Source organism: Cyprinodon tularosa, unplaced genomic scaffold, assembly GCF_016077235.1.
Source record: "Cyprinodon tularosa strain WSP-4 unplaced genomic scaffold, ASM1607723v1 ctg196, whole genome shotgun sequence".
NCBI lineage: Eukaryota > Metazoa > Chordata > Actinopteri > Cyprinodontiformes > Cyprinodontidae > Cyprinodon > Cyprinodon tularosa.
This window is the reverse complement of record NW_024038715.1, coordinates 266,852-291,047: the sequence shown is the minus strand read 5'-3', so window position 1 is coordinate 291,047 and position 24,196 is coordinate 266,852. Positions and strand designations below refer to the sequence as shown.

The 24,196-nt window shown below is 36.4% G+C and overlaps 1 protein-coding gene across 1 annotated transcript; it reads right to left on the bottom strand.

Annotated features, from left to right (window-relative positions):
• Positions 1-1,685: 1,685 nt before the first annotated feature.
• On the bottom strand, positions 1,686-23,800 carry fgf10a (fibroblast growth factor 10a). The gene is made up of 3 exons (XM_038283605.1): positions 23,342-23,800; positions 6,532-6,635; positions 1,686-2,437 (listed from the first exon to the last, which is right to left on the bottom strand). Exons 1-3 carry the CDS (start codon positions 23,739-23,741, stop codon positions 2,234-2,236), a joined length of 708 nt encoding a protein of 235 aa, XP_038139533.1. The 5' UTR covers positions 23,742-23,800; the 3' UTR covers positions 1,686-2,233.
• Between the last annotated feature and the right edge of the window lie 396 nt (positions 23,801-24,196).

Here is a 24,196-nt window from a genome sequence, read left to right as displayed (position 1 = left end):
TAAAAGCAAAGCTCACAGAATACGTAAACATTGGAAGTGCACCTGTTAGACAAGGGAGAATGAGCAGGACAAAAAAGCAGAACAATTAATAGATAAGCTAATCTCTCCAGAACTGAAAGCTGCAAGAAGATTGTCCACTATAATTTAAAAGTAATTGGATGAACTATAAGATCTTAAAAAACAACAACACAATTCTATTGTGATACAATTTTATATTCTTAAGTTATATTTCAGAATATTTTCATTAATGACACATCCTATCAATTTGCACCCAAATAAAAGGCTAGTCAAAGCAGCCCAAAAACTTTTTTTTTTAAATTTTACAAATCTAGTTGGTATTCATGTGTATAATCAAACTTTGGGTTACAACTTTTGTTTAAAATGTTTCTGTTACTGATGTTGCTTTATGAGTACATACTTCTCTTTACTTTGACAGCATTTTTCCTCTAATCTAATTACCAAAGAATTTGTTATAAGAAAGCTGAACAAAGGTGGTGAAAGAAGTTTACTATGAAAATTTTAAAGCGAGACCTCAGAGATATAATTAACATCTGTTTTGATTCAAATCATAAACATATCCTTATATACTCATGTCAAACCATTATTGAAAAAAGACTAATTTATCCTGCAGAACTACAGACCCATATCAAACCTTTCCCGTGTTATATGATTGAAACAGTTGTGTTTCAAAAGTTAAATTCCTTCTTTCTAATGACCAGCTGCTTTGATGTCGTCCAATCAGGTTTGCATGACAACCGCAGTACTGGGACCGCCCTGATTACGGTTTTCGGTGAAATCTGTATAAATTCAAACTGTGGAAGAACCATAAGGCTGGTATTATTGGACCTCAGTACTTTCAATACTGTTGGTCAATTGATTTTATTAAAAAATCTGGAAAACTGGGTCATCTTGTCTGGTACAGCAGTAGGTTGGTTTAAATAATTTTTGAGGCACTAGTTTCTCATTATTGTGCAGTGGGCTGACAGAAAAGGGGGTACAAGAGAGAGGGAGAGTCATGCAGCAAAGGTGCACAGGCTGGATTTGTACCCGGGTCGGCCAAGTCAAGGCATCCTTAGATGGGTCTTGGTGCTAACCATTGCAATACCAAAGTATGCCCAATTGGTTTAAATACTACCTGTAATACAGGGACTTCTGTGTGTCTGTAGGGAACTTTAGATCAGGGACCAGAAATAGCACATGCAAAGTTCCTCAAGGCTTCATTCTTGGGCCCCTCCTATTCAATATCTATGTGCTCCCTTTAGCTCAGATTATAGCAGACAGCAACATCCATTTCCATAACTATGCATACAACATACAGCTTTATATTATAATGTCACCAGGTGAACCAGGGGAGCATTGGCAACATGCTTAGAACAGATCAATAATTGGATGCGCCACAATTTTCTCCGACTCAATAAAAACAAAGGTAATAATCATTGGACTAAAGGGTGTTAGCCCACAGCTTCAGCTATGATAGCTAGAAACCACTGATATGGCTGAAAATTTTGTGTCAAGATAGACTGAGAACTGAACCTTCAGTCACATAGAGGCAGTTATTTTATCAGCGTTTTATCACGTGAAGAACATTTCACAAAATTGTAAACCCTCAATTGCATAATCTTTCTTTATAGCCAGTGTTTAAATTGTGTTTTTTTGTGTCAAATTTAAATATTGAACTCAAAAAGTTAAAGACAAATATATTCTTTTTATTTATACAGGTTAAGATGATTAGTAGCTTAAAAAGAGAAACATAAATGGTAGGTAAAAAGAGAAGAATATGTCTTCTATTCTTTATCTCTGTTAAATATAACATAAAATAAATAAATCTGCAGAAAGAGACATGTTTCCGTTAGATATCCATTGGTGGTGTCATGAACAACCTATATCCTCTTTTAAAATTTCTTGGTCAGGCTTCTAACAGTACCTTTATCTCTTTTTCATGCACTCCAAAAATGCATGAAAGTTTTGGATGTGAATATTTTAATCACATTTTGGCACAGTTGTTCGTTTCTTTTGTAATTATTGTGCCAGTGTACTTTATAACTTAAAACCAAAAATAATATATACATGTATACTGATATATATCTTTTTTAAAATAGAACCGTCCTTTTCCAAACAAGAAGTCCACTCTCTATAAGTTTAATTTTGCTTCCCTCAGTGCATTTTACAGACCATGATCAGATCTGTCCGATGTCGCCATCATAAACGTCCTGCAGTTTTCTGATACATCCCATCATCGTGGTGGCACCACCATGGGCAAGAAGTGAGTTGATGTGTTTTTCCTCCGTGTTTTCTTTCCCTTCATTGGTTTTCCTTTGGCATTCAGTCCCACAAACATGTTCTTGTTTTTTTTGGTCCTCCACTCGGCAGAAGCGTAGGTGTTGTACTTGTTTTCCTCGATGCGCTCAACTAAACGACAATCAGGACCAAACTCCCTCTGTGGACAGGAAACATGTAAAAATGAAACAAGGCTGAGTATCAAAGGTTATAAATCATGTTTAATGTTTGTACTGTCTTCTCTACTCTGGAAAGAGCAGCATCTCTAAGCGCTGCTAGTGGCTCCAAGCGGCCTTTTGCTTGACACAGAGCCAGATGAGTGAGTGATGTGTTCACTCAGAACGATGTGTGGTTGTACACAGACATATCTGAGGCATTCTACTGGCAGAAGATTAATCCAGTTTTACAAGATGATTGTTAGAGCCAAATTCCATGCAAAAAACCTCAAAGATTACATAATTACAGCTTCTCTTTGTTGTCCGGTAATAAACCGAAATGCTTTAGTCTCCTTGAACAACTGTGCTGTGAAGTATTTGTGCCATAAAGATTATTTTTGTTTTTGTTGCACAGATATTTTTTTGATAATAATGTTAACTTTTTAAGTAAAAGAATATTTCTATTATCATGAATTATCTGTGACTAACACATTTTTATTGAAAAAAAAAATGAGCAAAAAAGCAACACTTCATGCCCTGATTTAAAGAGTGCAAAGGGCTACAGAGCCATTCTTAAGGCCTTTGTAACTTCAATGAACCACACTGAGAACCAATATCAATAAATAAAAGAACAAGCAACAGTGAAATAAGCTTCCCAAGGGCGGGTTACTACCAAACTTACTTCAAGAAAACATGACAAATTATCATGATCACAAAAAATCCCTATAAAACTAATCAAACCCATTCTGTACGGTTTATAAGATCAAACCAAACCAAATAAAATCTAGACTTAAATCCGTTGGAGATCAGAGCTGTAGTGTGACACTGAACTGACCATGCATGCTTGAAAAAACCCACCAGCGTGGCTGAAATAAATCAGAAACATGCAGGCATAAAATCTTTCCATAGCAATGTAGAAGACTCATTATCAGTTGTTTCCAAACTCGCTGCTGTACTTATTGTGCCAAAGTGTGGCGCAAGCAGTTATTATGGCGAATACATGAATCTTTGTTTAAAAACTGAATTTTTCATACAATTATTGTTCTGATATTAAACTTTCCTTGTACAGCTTTAACATTTAAGTGGAACATAAAATTCAAAAAATCTGCACTTATTTAAAACATAGTAATGATTATTTAGTTAGATTAAATCCCTCTGCAACTGATTCATTTATTCTACTGAGACCTGGGCTTCTGATTGGTGTATTTCTTCTTTCTTGTAGGTACAATATACTGTGGAACTCCTTAATGGTACATGGCACATACAAGATAACGAAGATAACATCTATATAATAAATTTATATAATAAATTATCTTTAATGGGACATTGTCCGTGTTTAAAAAGACATTTAAAAGCACATACTTTTAACCTAAAGTTAAAATCCCCCACAAACGACTTAAAGATATTGAATGCACCTTTGTGAACCTTTTGAGAAAATATTACCACAAAGAGACAGCTTTCTGCACACCTCCTCTGACCTCCGATCAAAGGTTTCTGTAATTAACCAATGCTAACATGACAATGTTTTAAAGGTTCATAAAAGCTATATTGATATAAATCACCAAGATGTTTTTCTTGTTTTGTTTTGAGTTGTTCTTAGACTGTAGTTGTTTACTTAGATCTTAACCTCTCTTGGACTTACCATTAGCTTCAACTAAGGACTCTGGAGTCAACTAAGTAAATATGCTAATAGAGTTTCCTACAGGTAAGGTACATCTGTTCCAACCTTTTAACAGGTGTCAATTTAAAATTAGAGGAAATTATGTTTTCTTTAATACAGCCCCCCTAGAGCCAATCATAACCTTTCATTTTAATCTTTCACCATCATAATAACTTTAAGGAGAAATGTCAATTGCTTTTGCGAACCTTCCTTCATTGTAGCTCTAAAGACTGCTGCTCTTTAAGTCACTACTTTCCTTTTATAGACTGCAACTCATGCAGTATGTTGCAAAGGTTTTCTCTTTTTATCTGGCTCTGTACAGCACCGTAAAGACATCTTCCTCCTTCACTTCTTCTGACAACACAAATCAACAAACTGTAAGCCATTGCTTAAGGACTATTCCCATGTGTAATTAAGGCCAGCAGTAAAACATCAAAATGGGATCTTATTTTGGATGAAGCTCAGAAAAGAGGATCTTGTAAAGCATGACATTTCGGAGGTTAAAGCCTGCTGCAGGTACAGAGCATTGTGACACGATGTCTGAGTTTTACAATGCTAATGCAATGACTGGTACACAAGGAGAGAAAAGATCTGAGGGAGCGTTCTTTGTCAGTTTACTGGAAGCTGCCGTTGTGCTCAAGGCTAACGTCACTTAAGTAGGCAGTTAACTGGATGCAGTTGATACTCAGAAGAAAAAATTTTCTTGCCCCCACCCCCCCACAATCCATACACACACGCACACCCATGCTCACAGTCTTGAATCTGGCCACAGCTGTTCAAATTGGTTCCAGAAACAAAACTGAATGTTCTCATAGCAAAAGGAGAATATTTACCAGACACTGTGTAGCATTTAAACTTTGTGTGTGTGGGACTTAGTCTGTCTTTAAATTAAATCAGATTAATATAACAGCAATATATCAATTTTAAAATACCTAGACCAGATCTAAATAGTATAAAAATGTATCTTCTGAAAAAGGAAAAAACTTTTTGTCAACATGCTATGCAGTTGATCATTGATAAATTCCTTATCAAACTTTTTAATCATGACAGTTTTTGATATTTTGTCTGGAGATGTAATCAAACAATGATTTCAATTGATTACTACCGGATAAAGAAGTCACTGTGCAAAGCAATCAAGTGTAATCCAATGCCAGCCCCTCACCAGCCAACCGCCAACGTTGGCTTGTGTTGCATCGGGCAGAATACGTCATGGGAATTCAGTTTCAGGTCGTGCAACAAAATCTCTTTTTTCTTTTTTTTTTCTCTTTCACCGACACCGTATGTCATTTCATCTGTGCTGCAGCTCCAGAAAGACACGCTGAAAAACGGGTCTTTCAAAGTAAAGGAAGGAGAGGAACAGAATGAGATTGAGAAAATAGGATAAAGAGGGAGAAAACAGATGAAACAAGGGCTTCTCTCCTCAAGGGACTGAAGCTGGATAAATAACCTGCTGGATTATGTTTCCTTTTTTCTGAATGGAGAGCAGAGACAGGAGAGTTGACACAGACAAACTGGTTCCAACAGTCAGTAGTCCATTTTAAGTATTTTATTCAGTCCCTTAATATATTGCAAAGGTTTGATGTATATATTTATAATTGTTCATTCAAATATATTTTAGCCAAAACTATAATGGTTTGTGTAATTTGATAAAAGGGAAGTTCGCATGAGTCTAGTTGGGGTTTAGAACCAACCACAGCACAGAAGCTGTTGGCCATTCTAAAATCCTTCACTGCCCTCAATGCTATAAAAAGTCTCAATGGTTCCTTTTTTGAATTTGTTGTCTACTTATTTACTGATAGAATGTTATCTGTTTCTTTTGGGAAATTTGAATCTGATAATGTTAATGTTGCTTACGGTGTTCCACAAGGATCTATTGTGGGTCTTCTACTTTTTAATTTATATTTTTTAGAGTGATATCATTTACTCTGTCATGGACACAATGAAAGATCTTATAATTGTGAATCCAATAGTACACAACTTTATGTTATTGCCAACCTTGTAAATAATTTTCTTAGTTGCCTTACTGATCTATAATGTTGGTTTTCCAGGGATTGTCTGAATTTAAATGAAGAAAAAAGTACAATTCTTTTGGTAGGAACTGATAGCCTAAAAAACTGTATTTATCCTCTTTTAATTCCATTTTTGTTAACCCTTTGAAAATGCTAAAAACATAGGTATGAAAATGGTTTAGGAAACACATTTATAAAATATCTATGTTATTATCTTAAAATCATAGAAAAAGCCAGATCCTTTTAATAACAGAACTTGATTGAGAATACCGATTCACACCTTAATTTATACTCGAAGAAGACACCGTCGTCAAACAGTTCCCAAATTAACCTTAACAGAAATTAAATTCTTCAAATAAATTAAAAGTTTTACAAATGCTAAAAGGCAACCTGTGTATAGCAGGGCAAAAGCATAACAGTAAGTACTTACAGCTCCATACAGTGTTCCATTCTTTCCGATTGCCAGGTAGTGGTTGCTGCTGAGGCCCCTGATGGCCACCACTCCAACGTCCACTGATTTGATCTCCAAAATACCTAGTAAAGACATAAAATGGCTGGAATGAAATAGCAGGATTTAAAAATCTATATTGCATTTTAATGACATCAGCTATCATACTCTTTGTATTTTGTATCAAATACTAATTCTAAAAACTCTGGCACCATTGTTAAGACAGCGGAAATGTTCATGGAAATGCCAATAGGATTTTACCAATACAGAGCTGCAAAAACAGTATTTGTGATGTATTTCCAAGGGGTTATACTGTCACATGTTTAATCCGAGACAAAGATTAGATTAGTAAATACAAAAAACAAAGTCTCATTCACTAAGGGACAAATGTAATGCAACAAACAAAACATACAACGTGAAAAGGTAATTTCTTTCTAAGCCTAATAACTACCTGGGCTACGGTTGGTGGCTAAAACTGCTATGAATGATTAAAATGATAAAATGATAGAACAAAATGCAGGATTATATCAAGTTATTCGGATCCTAAAATAAAGCACAGCATCAGAAAAACATCACAACACACATTACTGTCAAGATATTGTTCATTTAAAAAAAGCAACTCTTCCAAAATGATAAAGTTTTGTCTTGCGAGTCCACAGATTTTTTTTTTAACAAAGGTCTTGGATTTTTTTTTTTTAATTCTCCCTATAATACCATTTTTGCTCTGCTTCTCTCCTACCAATAAACACTGACCTTGACCAAGACAAGTGTGGCCTGCTTTGCTCTGCATACCCTATTGGAGTAGTTTTGGTAGGGTGGCAACTTTGGGGAATCCCTACCCCTACCTCTACTCCTTCAAATAATTACCCCTGCCAAGGACGTAATGTTTTTAGGAGAGCTTTTGTGTGTGTTTGTCTGTCTTTGTACAGGATAACTTCTAAAGTTATGAATGGATCTTAACAAAATGTTTACCAGAGGTATGCTTCGTGTCAAAGAACAATACATAAAAAATTGTAATGATCCAGATCATGTGCTAGTATTAGCTATAGGTTTAAGTCACAATATGGGGGAAAATCTGCCTCTCAAAGTGCCTCTCTAGTTATAAATGGCTTTGAATCTCTTACCAAACCCCAACAATATACAATTTGCTTTGTAATCACGTCTTCAAGTTCTATACCTGTAGATCAAGGTTAGATCTTTTAGTCTACTTCCTATTGTCAGACATGCTCTACTATTGTGATGTCTTGATTCTACAGGTCAGGCAGCAAGCAAAGCTCTGAGCATAACATTTGAATGAACAGGTTTCATGAATGTCACAGCATGTAACAAACACTATGGTCTTGGATTTTTCTCTGTCCTCCAATAACTACTGTTAGTGTAACTTAAAAAGATTTTCAGACATCCTGGTTATGCAAGGAGGTATAAAGGTGGATTATTTTAAGTTTACAAAGATTGGTTGTTATCATTTCTTAACTCAAATACACATTATGATTATTAATCCGAATTTCTTCCTCACATGAATATCCTGGTCTTGTCTTTATTTTCCAGTTTCATTGAAACTTCAGATGTGCCTCTCTCCCTTTTTCCCACTTGCTTTTTGCTCATGTACTGCTTGAGCTGCAAGTAAACTGTCGGCCAGGAATTTTTTTTCTACTTTACATATTTGCAATGTTTGCTTTTCTGACCATGGGAGCAAAAGCAAGCCAACAGGCATACGGACAAGACTGAGAGAAGCTTTCTGACTTGCTGACTGGCAAGAGGTCAAGGCGGCCATATCGGCTTTCAAGGTGAACCAATTACTGGTTTACACTGCGGTCAGTGGCTTTTTTTTTCTGTCGTCCTTAAGTCGCTAGATCAAGCCATAAAACTAACAGGGTTTTGAGAAGATTAGCAAACAGGACAAGAAGGAAATTGATCCTAGTTGCGGCATTAGGTGGAAACCAAACTAAATTGCACCTTCAGAGTACCTCTAAACTCCAAATATGTTTGGAAAAAAGCATAGAGACAGACATAACCTTGTGATTGGTCTCATATTTTCTGCTGATTAGGTAGAAGCTATGTGAACACAATATAAATGTTTTTTTTTTCTTGTTCTTATACTAGATATCTCCCTGCTGCCCTAACCTCATCTTTTATTTGGTGTTTAAGCAGAACAGGAAACCTAGAAAATCAATCTACAGAACAATTAACAGCCAAAACATCAAAAGGAAAAAAATAATTTCAGGTTTATGTTCTTTTTGAATTGCCCTCAGAATACATTTCACATTCATTATAGCATCATAAGGATCGGTTGCTTGCTTTCAAGATAGGTTTTGTGCACTTTTATTATATTCTTTCACAGGTTTTGTTTGGAAATGCTTTTGAGCAAGTTGATTTAATCTTATATCGGTATTCACCATATTTTCCATTTTTTATGAGCATGATGTGAAAATGTTTAATGTCCCCACAGGTCCTATTTAGGTAGAAAAAAAAGAATCATTGCGTAACCCAACTCCAAGATTTTCCGTGGCTCTCAGTATATAATGCTGCCACACTAAAGTTAAGTTCATTACTCACCCAGACATGCTCCGCAACACAACACTGATCTATCAGGTTCAAAATGTTCCATCTCGCTGCTCCACAGCTGACATTTCTGAGCTGTGATCCATACAAAATAAGATCTGTCTGTGCTCGCGCAAAGATTCTGCACCTGTTCAAACCCTTTTCCCTCCTCCTGTTTGATGTGGTTTGTCAGAAAACCAAAAGCACAGGGTTCTTTTTTTATAGTCTCTTTACCATAAACCAGAAGCATGTGAGTTAAATCTCCAGACTGCAACAAAAAGCTTAAATTGCGGGGACTCAGTTTAAGGATTCAGAGAAAGGCAGATTAAGATCAAACATCACATTGGTTTTCCTCGACAAATCCACTGTCATGTACATGTACACATATTTCAGCTAATAATCTTATGGAATTAGAGAATTTCAGAACTACCGTAGAATTGTTTTGTTTTTTTTTCCTCTGTAAGCTTACAGAATATCACAGAGTGAGTCTATGTTTTGTTTTAAAGTTGAAAAAAGAGAAGGAAAGAGAAGGAAAATAATGGTACAGTATAATGGTGGATTGTTTACGTAAATTCCATATGTTAAAGTTTTTCACCTACCCAGTTGTCAGTGTTTTTAACAAACTAGGATGGTCAAAAAGCTGTCTATATAAATATAAATTTCATAAAAGCAAGCTGGATAAACTTTCCCTGTTAATCCCTAACTATAACCCTGACAGAGCTATAAATTGGAATGACTTAAACACATTTCTGGTTTAACCTCTTATATATTCCAGGACTATAGTGAGAATTAAAATCAAATCTTAAATCTGCAATAACTCCTTGCAACCCATCCATGCATTAATGTTCTTCCCATTAATGCATAGATGCTACATGTTCCTCTGGGGAACGAAACAGGCGTGTTAAATATACTGTCCCTCCAAATTCCCATTAAATAAGAGTGTGGATAGGTGAGCATGGTTGATTGTCCTGTGTTAAACTCTTTTGCCCCTTTGATGAAATGACCATCCACCTTCCCCAGTGACTTCCCCTGCAACCCTGCATTAATACCTGGGTCTTGTCATAAAATCATTGCTTCATACTTTAAGGTTTTCATGCATCTTCATCTTTTATTGTCTTCCATGCTAGTAATAAAGTTCTTCAAAAAATCTCTATAATTAAAATTTCACCTAAGATTTTAGCTTAGTTAAAAAATATGGACAAAATGAGAAGGACAGATATGGAAAACAACTGCACTGTCTAAGAAAGCGTGACTTGATATATCACTGCATGTGTTCTGTGGTTCTCCAGCTTTTTTTTTTTTTTTTTTTTTTTAGGGTCATGTGATTCTGAAGCCTGTTAAGGATTTAATATTGTGAGAGATGGGAATCACCTTCAGTACATCATCCATCCATTGTTAAGTCAACACCAAATCTAACCTAACTTTTGTGTCTTTGAGGAGGGTAAGGAAACTGGAGCAACCAGAGAAATTTCAGCTCAAAAAGGGCTTCAGCTAAACTTAAATCAAGTCAGGCAACCATGCAAACACCTTTCCTTTAACTTCATCATTTATTGTAATATTTTTGGGAGTTGTGCAGTGGAATACAGTCCAACATAAATGGTGGTGGGAATCAATGTACTGACCAAGGATTACAGAACTGCACTTACTGTAGTTGCCAAGGATCTTAGGGATGGCAGTCAAAAGCTTTACAGTAAATTGTAGTAAATTGTAGCTCCGGCAGCACAAATAAATAAATAAAAGAAAAGACCAACAGGCTTCAAACAAAGAATAATCCCGGGCTTAAAAATGCTAAACCGATGCAAGACAAGGATTACTCCTAGAAATGTTAAAATAATGCCAAAGGAAACAGTTGAATTGGTATGTTGGGCATTGCCACAGTTATCGTTTCAAAACTGCTATAACTGAATGAACATACTATTCTTATAGTTTGAACCATTAGAAAAGAGCAAAAGAGGGGAAAATGTATTTCGGGCAATTTGGATAAATTAGGCAGATGGTGTTATCTTTCTATATTTTTCAAAATTGTGAAGGCACCATTATTAGTGAGAAATATAAATTAATTTTGGAGCTAACTGTCTCAGCACAACAAGACCAGAGCTCAGCCACTGAGAAATATGCATTAGATCAAGTTACAGGCTTTTACAGAATATATGGTAAAGTCCATTATATTATTAACCTTCCTTATTTCTGCCATGGCTAGAGTTATTACATCATCTCAAATCTAATACTTGTGTCTGCTGTCCAGTCTTGTCATATGCAAACTTTTTTACACAGTGCTGTGTTTCCAGTGAACAATTGATAAACTCCTTTGTTTTTGCAGATCTAAAGTTAATTTAAAACCAGAGGTCCTAAAGTAGTCATAAAACAATATATACCATGTTACTAGTGTCAAGTTCCAAATTCTTATTATTATTTTCACAAAATAATTCTTAAATCAAAGAGAAAGATTTTTTATTGTCCTTTGGCTGATTAAAGGTTGGCAAAGTTATAGCCTTGGTTCTACATATGGCACAAAGCCACAGAATATTTTTTAGCACAGGAAATCTGTTTTTGGCAAAAGTACTGCATAACTTGGGGCGTATTATATGTTAATGCGGGATTTTGTACGATCCATATTAATTTAATACCCAAGGTAACCTCTAATGTCCATTTGCAGTTCATATGCATTAAACAATCATTGCTCAAAAATCACATGGAAACAACACGATTTCTGCTAAATTTGGATGCAAGAACAAGGTATACAGATACAGACAGAATAAACCGCACGTACATAAACCTCTCACCGACCCCTGGTTGGCCCCATTTGGAGACGAAGTCACTGAGACTCCAACTGAACCTAAAGGTTAAGGGAGGTTGTGAAAATGTTTCCACTGTTTATTCAGGGGCTTTTTTGAAGATTATGAAGAGGTTGTTCACTCTGTGACCTTGACATGCAGACCAGCTGTGAGTGGATCTAATGCCCGAAAAGGTCTTGCTGTGTATTTTGAAATATCATCACTTGACAAGCAGTTGGTGTGAAGAGCCTCTATTAACAGGAAAAATGTAAAATGTTCTTCAATTTCACATTTAAAGAAACTAAACAAATAATGTATAGAAAATGTAAATATAATATTTAGGGGCATTTTAGAATTCACTAACAATTTAGGCACCTTTTTTTTTAGAAACACCTCTAATTGGCGATGTCTTTGCTTCACGGCAACATCACTGTCCATTAGATCTAACAAAAAGATAATAAGGTGTTATATTTTAATTTGCAGGTAAGGATCATACCGATGTGTTAAAAAAAGGAATTGAAGATATATAAGACAGTTTCTCTTTTATTCTGTCTGGAACGTACTAAAATAGCAAATAAAGGAAAGAAAAATCACAGAGGAATACAAAAAAGCAAATAGTCCCTGTGGCAGTGACAGCACTCAAGGCCACCCAGGCTTTTAACAGGGTTATAGGAGCTAAGTTGAATGTTTCCAGCTCTTTATGAACTCAAAGAGAAAGAAAAAACATCCCCCGGCAGCGCAGATTACTTGGTGAAGACCCTTGCTCGTAGCGGAAGCCATTGTATATTTTGCGCTTTAAGGAACACAGAGGTATTGGTTTAGACTGATGTGGTTGACATCAGTGTCATCCTGAGCTCAGGAGCCACATCAAAGCCTGCTAAGCTTAGCGGGCTTGACTGAGCTGAGAAAACAAAGAGCCCCTGGCTGATTGTCAATATGGGCAACATCTTGCTATAAACAAAAACTTCAGAGGTCCTTAATTTGTTTTCTGTGATATTCATAAGCTGTATTTTATCCTATTTTTTCAATAATAAACTATATATCTACTGCAAATTCTCTCATTGCATTAGCTATCATAACTATGTCTAGAAAGATGTTTTCCTTTATGAGCTGACATCCTTCAGTTAAGGTGCTCTTGGTGTTTCAATATTACCAATCAATTAAATAAAAAACTTTTATTTCAGAACTTTTGAAGTCCTGTGTAGCGGCAGTGTTACGTTTTATACTCTTCTTTCAGATCTGTGCAACTTAAGCCAACTTTACCAAGTTGTGTCACACGCATTTAAGAGCGTGAGGAAACCAAAACAAATTCTTTGTGATGTTAATGGTTATATGATTAAGGGAAGCATAAACCCCAACCACCTGAGAAACCGTGATTCCTCTCTCTCACACAGTTGACTTTGTAACATGATACAGCACCAAATCCATTGGTTTCTCTCCAAACAGACTTGCAGGCACAGATTGACAGAAGTTATGTTTTCAGGAAAAGTGCTGCGACAGTCGCCTGCATTTCACACATTTTTCATTTACTGTTCAGCTGCCAGGGTGATGTTGCCCAACTGTTGTTTTGACAGGTTTGTGCACGAATTGCTGTGTAATGCAAGACAGGAGGGAAGGAAAAAAAATCCTTCAGCTTTCAGTTGTTGCAGATATGCTTACAGCTGTCGTCGACCAATTTTCAGTTTTGCTTTTAGGTCAAATATTATCTAGTTTGTACAACTATATCATATTCTTTCTTTCTTATTGTTAATGTCAATTCATACACACACATATGCATGCACACCCTCAAACACAGGGTAATTTGCTGAAATTCCAATCTACCTCGCTCAAAGAGCCAGACTTTCCAGATGCCTTTCTGGATTCAGCTCTACCTTTGATGAATCTAATTAAAGCTACCTTCAAGCTCTGTCTGCGTGTGTTGGGTGGAACCTGGGCTCGGTTAAGGACTAAAGTGTGAATTCAGTTCAGGTAAGGGCTAGGTATATGTTGATAACAATTAGGGTTAGGGTCTGGGATAGGCCATATCAAATAAATGTAAGTCAATGAAATATCCCCATAACTAAAAAAACAGAATGTGTGTGTGTGCTGGTGTTTAATGACGAGAAATTTAGAGAACCAGCAACACAAAGCATGTATTTGGCGGTTGGGGTCATTTTCTCTATTGCATATTTAAGTGAAAGGCTCCGAATGCTCTAATGACCATGATTTTGGCTTATTTACTGGAACCATGCTCACACCAATGTGATTGTTCAGTGTCCGCTTTCAGGTTTAATGACACCAATACATATTTGCTTCTGAAGCAGCTTTTCTGAAAGGATCCCAGAACAAACCAACTTCAAGCTCAAAATTGTCATTGCTGTAAATGTGAATGGTGTTCATGATTTTTTGAAGGGTGCCATGTTTGCACTGGCATGTTGTTCAAAGAGAGGCTGGTGATTATTTAAATAGGAAATGGAGATAGAAGGCAGTGCAATGGTCTTCCTGCTTGAAACAAGTATGGACAACTGATGCATTGCATTTCCAGTCAGAGCAGCCACCAAAAAATAAGTAAACGGCTATAGAATTAACAAAACAGAGTCCACTTAAGCACCTAAATTACCTGTTTTTTTTTTTTGTTGTTGTTGTTTTTTTTTTTTATACCAGTTGCATTTATAACCAAGCCTTTGCTTTGACAGAAAGGGTTTCCTTCTCTGGTCTTAGAGCATGTTCAATACAGGCAGGTTGTAGTTGATGCGCTGCCTCCTGCCTCCCTTTCTCAACAAAATTGTTATCAGCTTGAGTTGAAATCGCTCTAAATTTAAAAACAATAATTGGCTTAAAGCTTCATGAAACATTATTATGCAAGTCCTTGAATCAAATAGTACAGCTATACAATGAAAAATGTTGTGTCTTTGCTGTAAAGATCAATAATTTGAATATGGAACACAAACTATTTTATGTTTAGGGATACAAAGGAGAATGCATTTTAGAGAAATTTGTATAAATTGGATATACTCTGACCACTAGATGGTGGTGAAGGGTGTTCAATTCAATGCTTGGTATATAAACATAATCTACTTAAAGATAATGGGAGTCTGTTTTATTCTGTCACAATAGCCATGTGCTTCAGCATTTGGTAAAACCTAATCTTGATTTTTACTCTAGTTTATGTATTCAGTACATATAAGTTATTAAAAGAAACTCTCTAATGGATCTGCACCAAAATAAATAAATAATAAGGAGTCATATAGTTCCCATTGTATTGACGTATCTTCAAGTTTGTGGGGGGGAAAAACTGTTTAATATTGTATTATTTATAAAATTAGACCAAATGGGAAATTTGGAGCTGAACATCTACTTATAAATTGTTTTATAAAACTAGAATATAGCTTTTTGTTACTTTTGGTGTGTGTTGCTAATGCTGACTCCTTAAACCAGGTTACAACCTCTGGAAGAGTCCCAGAACTCTGTCAGACACCACAGAGTAAAGCTTTTCCATTTGTTAAAAAGTCATTTTCTGTGTATTTACTTTTTAGTTGCATTGGTCTCGGCATTGAAGTGGCTCTGGCTTCAACTTTTCCAAAATGAAGCAATGTCAAACCACAGAGATGAGTGTCGCTGACAGGACAGATACTGCATTTGCAAACAACTTTCCCCTTGCTGTTTGCGCCGAGGAGCACATAGCAACAATTTGATATTTAGACAGCAACAAACAGCTCTTCAGACATTGTTTTAATGTTACAGGATAAGTCTAAAATACAGCCTAACATTGACTTGATTTACATGATTTCAAAATGTCACTTCAAAGTAGTTAGAGAACTGGCTTCACATTACAGTATCTCCTTCTTTTCTGTCTTCTAGTCTCAGGGATTGTATGTTTGGAATAACCCTATCTCACTGGATAAAATAGGTTTTTGTTGAAAAAATCGTTTTCAAAGTTTGAGGAAGCTAATGATGATATTTTAGAAATGTGATTTGCTGCTAAAAGACTTTATAAACTACTGGGTGGAGTGTTGCTGGTTGTGGTAGGAGTGCATGCATAAATCTGGCTCCTATTGCTGACTTGTTGTAGCTGACAGAGTAATCGACAATCAAATGAAATAATGTTGAAATGTCATGCACTGATGACAGAAAATATGTAAACAGTGACCGAAGAATAAGACAGTCTGTCATTTTTCTGTGTGACTCCTTGCAAGACAAGCTCTCCTTTTGAGAGTAGAAATCCCTCTCCTACCATATTGACTCAGCTTCAATGTGTTGCACAATGCTTAATACAAAAAGAAGTCTTTTGGGGATTAAAATGAGGTGAATATTAAGCAGCTCATTTAATTTTAGAACAATCATTTTCATATATAATCAAAATAAGCAAAACGACAAACAAAAAAAATCCCAAATCTGCTAATACAACAAAGCTAATAGAACATGGAAGGCAACTATTAGCTTGGGGAAGCAGTTTTCTAGGAAGTTCAAATAAAACTTCATATAAAAATCTCTATATTAATGAAAAATATTTTACAAAGAACCTCCTAGGGACAACTAATAACTTTTTTCATCTACTGTAATACATCTTGCGAAACAAACTAGTTTTGATTTGTTAGTTTATGCAACCAAGGCCAGGACAGATTTTTAGCTTCAGTGGTGGCAATTTTTTAGATCTCATCCTGCATATTAGCCACCAATCCAGACTAAAACGAACAGTTGGAAAATGAGCAAGGAGGGTTTCTATGTAATTCGAAATGATAGACCAAGGTAATCTGATAAAGTCATGGATGATATTGGGATTTCCAAAATGAGATACTTTGCACATATGCTTCAGTTGCTTCCTCTCCTACAATCGAAAGTTATTGAAATCCAGGATACTTTTCAGCTTCTGATGTGCCCTTCATATACCTGCCTTTAATTCTTATGACACATGAAGCCAATATTTATTCCATTGTCTTAGGCAGAAATAGGGTAGTGAGAATCAGCATATGGATTCCAATAACTCTCTCAGGGAAATTTAAGTATTTACACATATTTGTGCATTGCTTGGATCTTCAAAAAGCAATGGCCATGATTTAATAATTGCTATATAGTCTGACCTCCCATTGTTGTCGTAAGAGGCTGTGCGCAATACAAATGGAAAACACCTGGAAACATGTGGCTTAAGTCGATTTAAGGGTGGCAGTACTCACACTTATACATAGACTGGGGAGTTCCTTTACGCTGGCAAACTGCAATTCCTCTATAGCTGACAGGATTTAGGAATTTTATGGGAATTGACTGATTACTTAGATTCCTGTATTGCAAGATTTCCTGGGTTTCTTCAACTGGGGGAAATCCCAGAGTACACCCAGAATTCATTGGAAGGACTATATGTGCCTTAGGAACCCCTCAGACAAGTGGTAGTCAATAAATGGATCAGATAACAAAGCCAAATTAATACACTATTGGCCCTCTTCCCATTATTGGCTCTCTTCTGAGGTAACAATTTTAATTTTATATACTGTTTCCAGTCTCAATTTGGATAATCTAGATTGGAATTGTTTATTGGAAGGATTTTCTGGATGTTGTATCAGCCATTCTGTGCTCTGAAAATGACCCTCTATGGGCAGTAATGAGGTTAAAGGGCACTCACACCTCTTGACCTCTGGGTGATCTCGCTCACTCCTGTGTTTGTGAAGGAATGAGACCCCCTAAACAGGGCCGGGGAAGAAGGGAATTTACAGAGATGGTATGGCTTGTAAAGAAGCTGCAGGATCCAACCAAAGCTTAAAAACCAGAGTTTCTGTAAGAATGGTTGTTAATATCCAATTACCGGTATATCTTTTTAGAAATGGATGCTATAACACATATGGGATAAAACGCGAACAAACTATTAAAGAAGTAAAATATTATGAGCTCAAACTGACAAAGACTAATGAACTCTGCATATCTTTGTTTTAATCTATTCCAGAGTGTTTGTTGCGAAACAGCATATAATGAAACTTATTGAGCGTCTTCAAATGATTTGAAACATGGCGCTTATGTAAGAGAGTCAGCGTTATGTAGACTTTTAGCAGGACATCAAATATGTTTACTCAACAAACAAAAGAAATCATACTGGATAAATGTCTTGATTTGAACCAGATTCCTGCCGCGCTTTAGATACTAAACAAACATCAAGAAAGCTGCAAAAACACACAAACATTTGAACTAGTGTTATAGGTTTAAAGCATACAGAAAAAAAATATATGTAAAATAGGTGCTATATCAGATCTTTTCTTTTTTTTGGGGGGGGGGGGGGGGGGGGGGGGGGGTAATTTGAGTATGTTTTCATTAATTTGTTTCCAACTTGACTCTCCCATATGTAAATATTAGCATGATTGGGCACAGTATACTTTTTCATGTTTGCTGAGTGAACATTACCGTTGATTTTAAATGAGGCTCTAGAAGCTATAAGAGTACTCACTTCAACATTTAATGAATAAGTGGTTGTAGGGATTCTTGCAAAGGACTTTGCAAAGAAGAGTCCATGAAGATGTCAAAGTAATCTTAAATGAAAAGCAATGCTGACACGAACCCTCAGTGCATCCAGCACCACCTCATAACTCTCTTTTATGGGCCGCACTGTTACCTTTTCCCATGAGAACCCTAAACATGCTCCTCGGAGAAGAGACGCAGCACCAAGAGCGAGATTGCAAAATAAGAGACATTCAATCATAGAGGAAGACTGAGGATAGTTTAAGGATAGTAAGGATATGTAATAAAAGCAATCATGTGTAGATCTTAATTCTGCATCAAACTTGCTTTTGGACAAGTTTTATAACATTTGATCATCAGATTTTGAAGAACCTGTACATACAAATGGATTTTCTCAAATACAGTGACAAAATTATTTATTCATGGGTTGTTTTTTTTTTACTCAATTTTGTTTTGCAGGCGAGCAGAAAGTGAAACATATTTCAATAAAAAAAAAATCTGTAATTCTGTCCAGCTGGTTGCCCTGAAAAGTCTACTGTTTAGAACATGGAATCTCTTTATATGTAATTTTATCTTAGTAAAATCCTAGTTGTACTCTGAACACCTTTAGAGGTTGGTTAGAGATCATTACTGAACAAAGAGCATCATGAATACAATGGAATTTTGCATACAAAATTCACACGAAAATGTATCTTTAACTATGCAGCAATGTTATACAGTATGAAATATTATTTAACTATTTTAATTCCATTTTAGTCTTTTATGCATGAAACAGTTTCACTGGCATTTTGAAACTTCAAAAACATAAAAACCACTGGTTGAAAAAGTTAAAACTCAAAAGGAATATGCCAATGAATGCACATTATCATGTGCAAATCAGTTGAGGAAATATTTACTGTCAGAGTGGCTGCAGTGAAGTCAAACTGTGGTCAAACTTCAAAAGCCCATAAACTGTTTTATTGCTCTATCTGTTTGTCTGTGAATGAAATGTACACAACAGAGAGAAAGGAGAACAAGGACAGTTTTGTTGCCTTTTGGTCAGGGCCAGGATCAATGCTAATCACATCCTGACGTGCCCTAAAGACATCCAAATGGAGACCAGAGTGCCTCATTCCTAGTGCCTTATGAGGTGAGATGGATAGATGAGCACGGAGCAAATGAGGGTAAACAAAAAAACATGTAAGCGGCAAAGAACACATTTCACATTATCCTTACTAACCCTGAATTATGTGCTTCAATGCAACTAAGTTGATAAGTTCAGAATGGCTTGACTGCATAAGGGAGTCCCAACCACTGTTAAATGTCTTCATCATCCCTGATATGATCCAGTGACGTATAGCAAGCCAGCTTCCATAATAAGCTGTTTCAATGTCGTGAACATGTGCTCAATTTAGAAATGTGTTCAATGAATTTGATCAGCCTGTCTCATTTTTTAATCATACGGAAGAGAGTACTTTTTTCATGAAGGCCTCCCTGGATAAGCCCTTCTGCTGCATATCTTTGACTCTGCTTTCCCAACAAACAGCATTTTGATAAAAACAGTAACTTTTTAGTATTCAACTAATCATTTCCTAAATCAATTTCATATATGAATCAACCTATACCTGTGAAGATTCAAGCTAGTAATAACCAAATACATACCTGATTCAATACTAAAAACATAAACTAGCCCTTTAATTGAAAACAGCCTTGGATGCTGTGGATAATTCACCCATATTAGCATTATTAACCAGCCGGAGTGCAAAGGCATATTTGACTTGACTACTGACATATTGCCGTGGGCACTTCTCTCCATTGATTAGATAGACAATTAAGCATGCTTAGACTGCAACTAACTGCAACTGACTTTTTTTTGGCGCGCTAATGGTGCCCCCCAAGCCATGTCTCCTTGGGTGGGGAGTGGGGACCTGTGAAAAACCAGTGCATTTAGCCCCTCCATCAATACAGAAAAAAAACATGAAGCTCTACTGTAATTATCTTTATGATAAAAATAGAATAAAAGATTGATTAATCTAAAATGTGTCTTAAAGACTCTTCCTCTAATCTGGATCAATACAGATAAGCCACTTGTATCTGGTGAATACCCTTCAGAAAACTACATCATACTAGGAGTTTGTTTCTCATGCAGTATGCAGCAGTTGCTTGGTTTCTATAAGCTTATAAAATCATCACTGTGTACTTGAACAATGTTATGATCTGAAATGTAAAAACAAAAAAAGAACTGTGGTCAAAATCTGTTGGTTTGCAAACCTCTAAGAAGGAGAGGTCATGTGAATAACATGAAACATGGAAAGTGGAAAAACCACATTTATGTTCAAACACATAGAAGCAGAATTCAATTACACTCTGTTTGCTTTACTTTCAGGGGTGCAATTTGTTCAAAGCTCATGTAAAAAAGTACAAGGAGTATTCAGATTGCTTTATATGCAGACCTTTCCAATGAAGAAAAACCTGACTGAATCCACAAGAATGAAGACTTGCATGTGATTCTCTGCCACCAAATTACTCTTACCATTTTGCCAGAATGATAAACTGCGACAACCTTTCAGACTGATTGATTCTCTGATGCAGGCTCTCTAATGCAGGGAGTTAATTCTATTATGGTTAGTGACACTTTGTGGTTAAACCCTTTAAAGCCTAGTGTATCACATTTGATACATGAGTTTTTAAGACCTCTAAATCCTCAATGAGATTTTTTTGTTCTTAAAAAAACCTGATTTACACAATCAGGCACATGTACTGAACAACAAAGATATAAAAGTTTATAAAGAAATGCATAATGTATCCTAATTGATGCAAATTAATGATCTAATTTAATTTATAAAAATTTTGTCAGAAAGTTCAATGACAACTCTAATAATAATAAAAAAAAGAATTGTCTGTCAATTATTTCATGGTCTAGGCTTTAAAGAGCTAATGGTTGAGCTCCCTGTGTGTAAAACCGCCCATGTGCACGTGTGTGTCAGAGAGCACTGCAGGCAAGGGGAGGGAACAAGAGACGCTAATTGAAATTCCTTCAACCATGTCTGGCAAAAACTTGGTGTCTGAGTGGCACACACAGACACGCACACACATATTCACACTGGCCCTAATAAAAGTGGGCTTTGCCATATGGAGGCCATGTGCAAGAGTGGCCTCTCTGTGCTTAGCTGTATGTGTGTGTGCATGTGTTTGTGTGTGTATACACCCAGCACAAGATAAAAACTCTCCAAAAGTAGATGTATGGCAACCTCTGACATATGCATGAATATGTAAGCGAGATAAAGGCCCTACAATGAGAGATGCACAGAGAAATAGGCTGTTTCAGCAGCCCCGATTGGTACCCAGCTCGCTATGAACTTCCTTGTACGTAAAGATCATAGCCAACTGTCCTCAAATTATTCTTCTTGGACGTTTTTTCAGAGGACTCAAAGTCAGATAATTACTGTATCACTGCAATGTTTATCGTGCAATCATGAGAAAACCCAGATATAATAATAGGTAAATAAAAGAATGTAAGATATTGATCTAAATTTTTAATGGAATATGTGTAAACAGAAGATTTAGTTATTTTAAGCCCTGCCAGCTATGCTAACTGCTAATGTTAAACATTAAAAACAGTATGATAGCACTCCTAAATGTGTAATTTTGAACAGATTTGTCAAACTCTCTTATAGTGTGACTAATCTCTCCCACAGATGTATCTTCTCCTGATATAATGCATGTACAGAACTTTTTGTATTAATCTTGTTAAAGACAGAAAAGGTTGAGACTGGAAATCATCCACAGAATTTTGATAAGTTATCACCAATTAGAATAACTCCCACTGACATACAGACTCAAAATGCCATCTCAGATTAAGAAATATAAGTAATACATAATGCAGAAAGACCATATTTAGTAGAATAGAAATAAAAAACAAACTATCCATGGTTATTGTCTAAGAGCAATGTCCTATTCTTTCTGAACAACTGCCTTCAGTGTGCCCTGAGGCCGTGGAGTTAGTCCGAGCTATTCAGAGGCCAGAAATCTCTGGGAGTCTTGGAGAACTTCCAGATGTGTTTAACTACAAGATAAAAGTTTTGGAGGACAGAATGATAACAGCTGATTTTCTGCTCTCGATCAGGCATAACGAATTGTGATACGCCTTGCAAGTTGAAGTTTCAAAGTAATTAGGTTTGTCGTTGTGCAGATTGGACACCATTTATCCGTTATAAATTCCCACAACCTCCAGATAAAATGGCAGAGAAGTATTTTGGCAGTGCAAGACAAACTTTGGAGCAAGTGTGAAGAAGGACAGCTGTGCAAATGTGAAGTTTAGTAGCACTGACAAATAATCATGTGTTCTCAGTGACCTGTCTCGGGATAATTAAAGGTTAAATCATATTTCATAGCCGGGAAAATTAAAAAAATTAAGAAAAAGGCATAGATGAATTTACATCTAAGTCAGGAAAACCTCAAACTTAGCATATGCCCAAGACTGTTAGAGCTGGAACACAATAGCAACAAGAAGTTAGTGGATTTGTCATTCTCCTCTTGGGGTTTGGTAATAGCTGTTTTAGATATTTCCCTCAAAGACAAAGAACTTTCTCTGGGCGATATATAATTGATTCCAGTGAATTGTCTACTCTTTTTTTTTGTCTTTATCTCCTTGGCTTACTTGTTTTAGTTTCTTCTTTTTTTCTTCTTCCCTTCTTCTATTTTTTTTTTTGTCCAGCTTTATTTTCCCAAGCTCTTTGTAGCAAGACAAATAGGCTCTGCCTCTTCCACATGGCAAAAGGGCTGGAGGCATGTAGTGCTGTTATGAGTTATTTTGGCCGATCACCTGTTTTAATGTGCACACTCACTCCAGAAAAGAAAAAAAATTAAACCTCCTTCTCTCTAGATAAACTTTTTAATAGAAGAGGGCTGCGTTTTAGGTTACCAGCAATATAAAAAAGTAGGAGTTATGTGCTTAAAGACTTCTTACAGAAATCTATTCATAAATTACCCGGAAGTAGTACTGACAGAAACTATTATTTTGTTTACCTTGTGAAAGCTTAAAACATAACACCAGAAAGATCATAATATTAACTTACTGTATGGATCATCCTCTCTTTTGGTGCCATTGACGTGTCCATCCTTGCCGATGCGAAGGAAGAATTTCTGATAGGAGAACAGCTTTCTCCTGCGCACATCACCTTGTAGATGCTTGTAGCTGCTTCGCACATGTCGCCCGACAACTGTTGCAGATGACAGCGACAAGTTAGTCGCCCGTGGCAACCTTGCAGAGGATGCGCGCAGGAGCGCCCAACAAGGTGGCTTAAGAGTCCCCTCTGGTGCATGGCTCTTTTCAGAATCTGTTGATGAAGCAGTGGGTCCAAGCAAGAGGAGCAGCAGAAGAAAGTTCACAGGCAGGAAGCGTGATGGAGGTCTGCTGCAGGGGAAGGAGGAGAACCAGGCGACCTGTGCACCTTGTGTCACTGTCCATCTACACATGGTAGTGGAGCTGGGAGAGCTGTGGATGTGTTCAGGGGCTGGGGCATGCTGAGCTGGGTGCAGGGCTGGGTGCAGGGCTGCAGAATTTTTGCTTTTTTTCCCCTTTGTTCTTTCTTCTCCAAATCCTTATAGATCAAAACTATGACTTTATTAATACATATATATATTTCATCATCTGTTATAACCTTCTTAACAAAATAAGTCCATTTATATCCTCAAGTTCAGTGCTGCAGGGAGGCGGAAGAGATTAAACAGAAAAGTTTTCTTGTAATAAATATAACCACAAAAAAAAAGATCTAAGTTGCTTCTCTTTAAATGTCCAGAAAAAAAATTCCAAGAAATGAAGGCAAGTTTTTTGTCCAAATCCAGACTTTTTCTTGACTCCTTTTCCTCCTTTGTTTCTGTGTTTTTTGTTTGAGCTCGTTTTGAAGTTACTTGAGATTGTAACCAAGTCC

Coding starts and splice junctions, on each gene's coding strand:
- fgf10a (XM_038283605.1), bottom strand. CDS start 23,741: ATGTGTAGATGGACAGTGACACAAGGTGCACAGGTCGCCTGGTTCTCC. Junction 6,636..23,341: donor AAGAGAGGATGATCCATACA/GTAAGTTAATAT, acceptor TGTCTTTACTAG/GTATTTTGGAGATCAAATCA. Junction 2,438..6,531: donor ATGGAACACTGTATGGAGCT/GTAAGTACTTAC, acceptor TCCTGTCCACAG/AGGGAGTTTGGTCCTGATTG.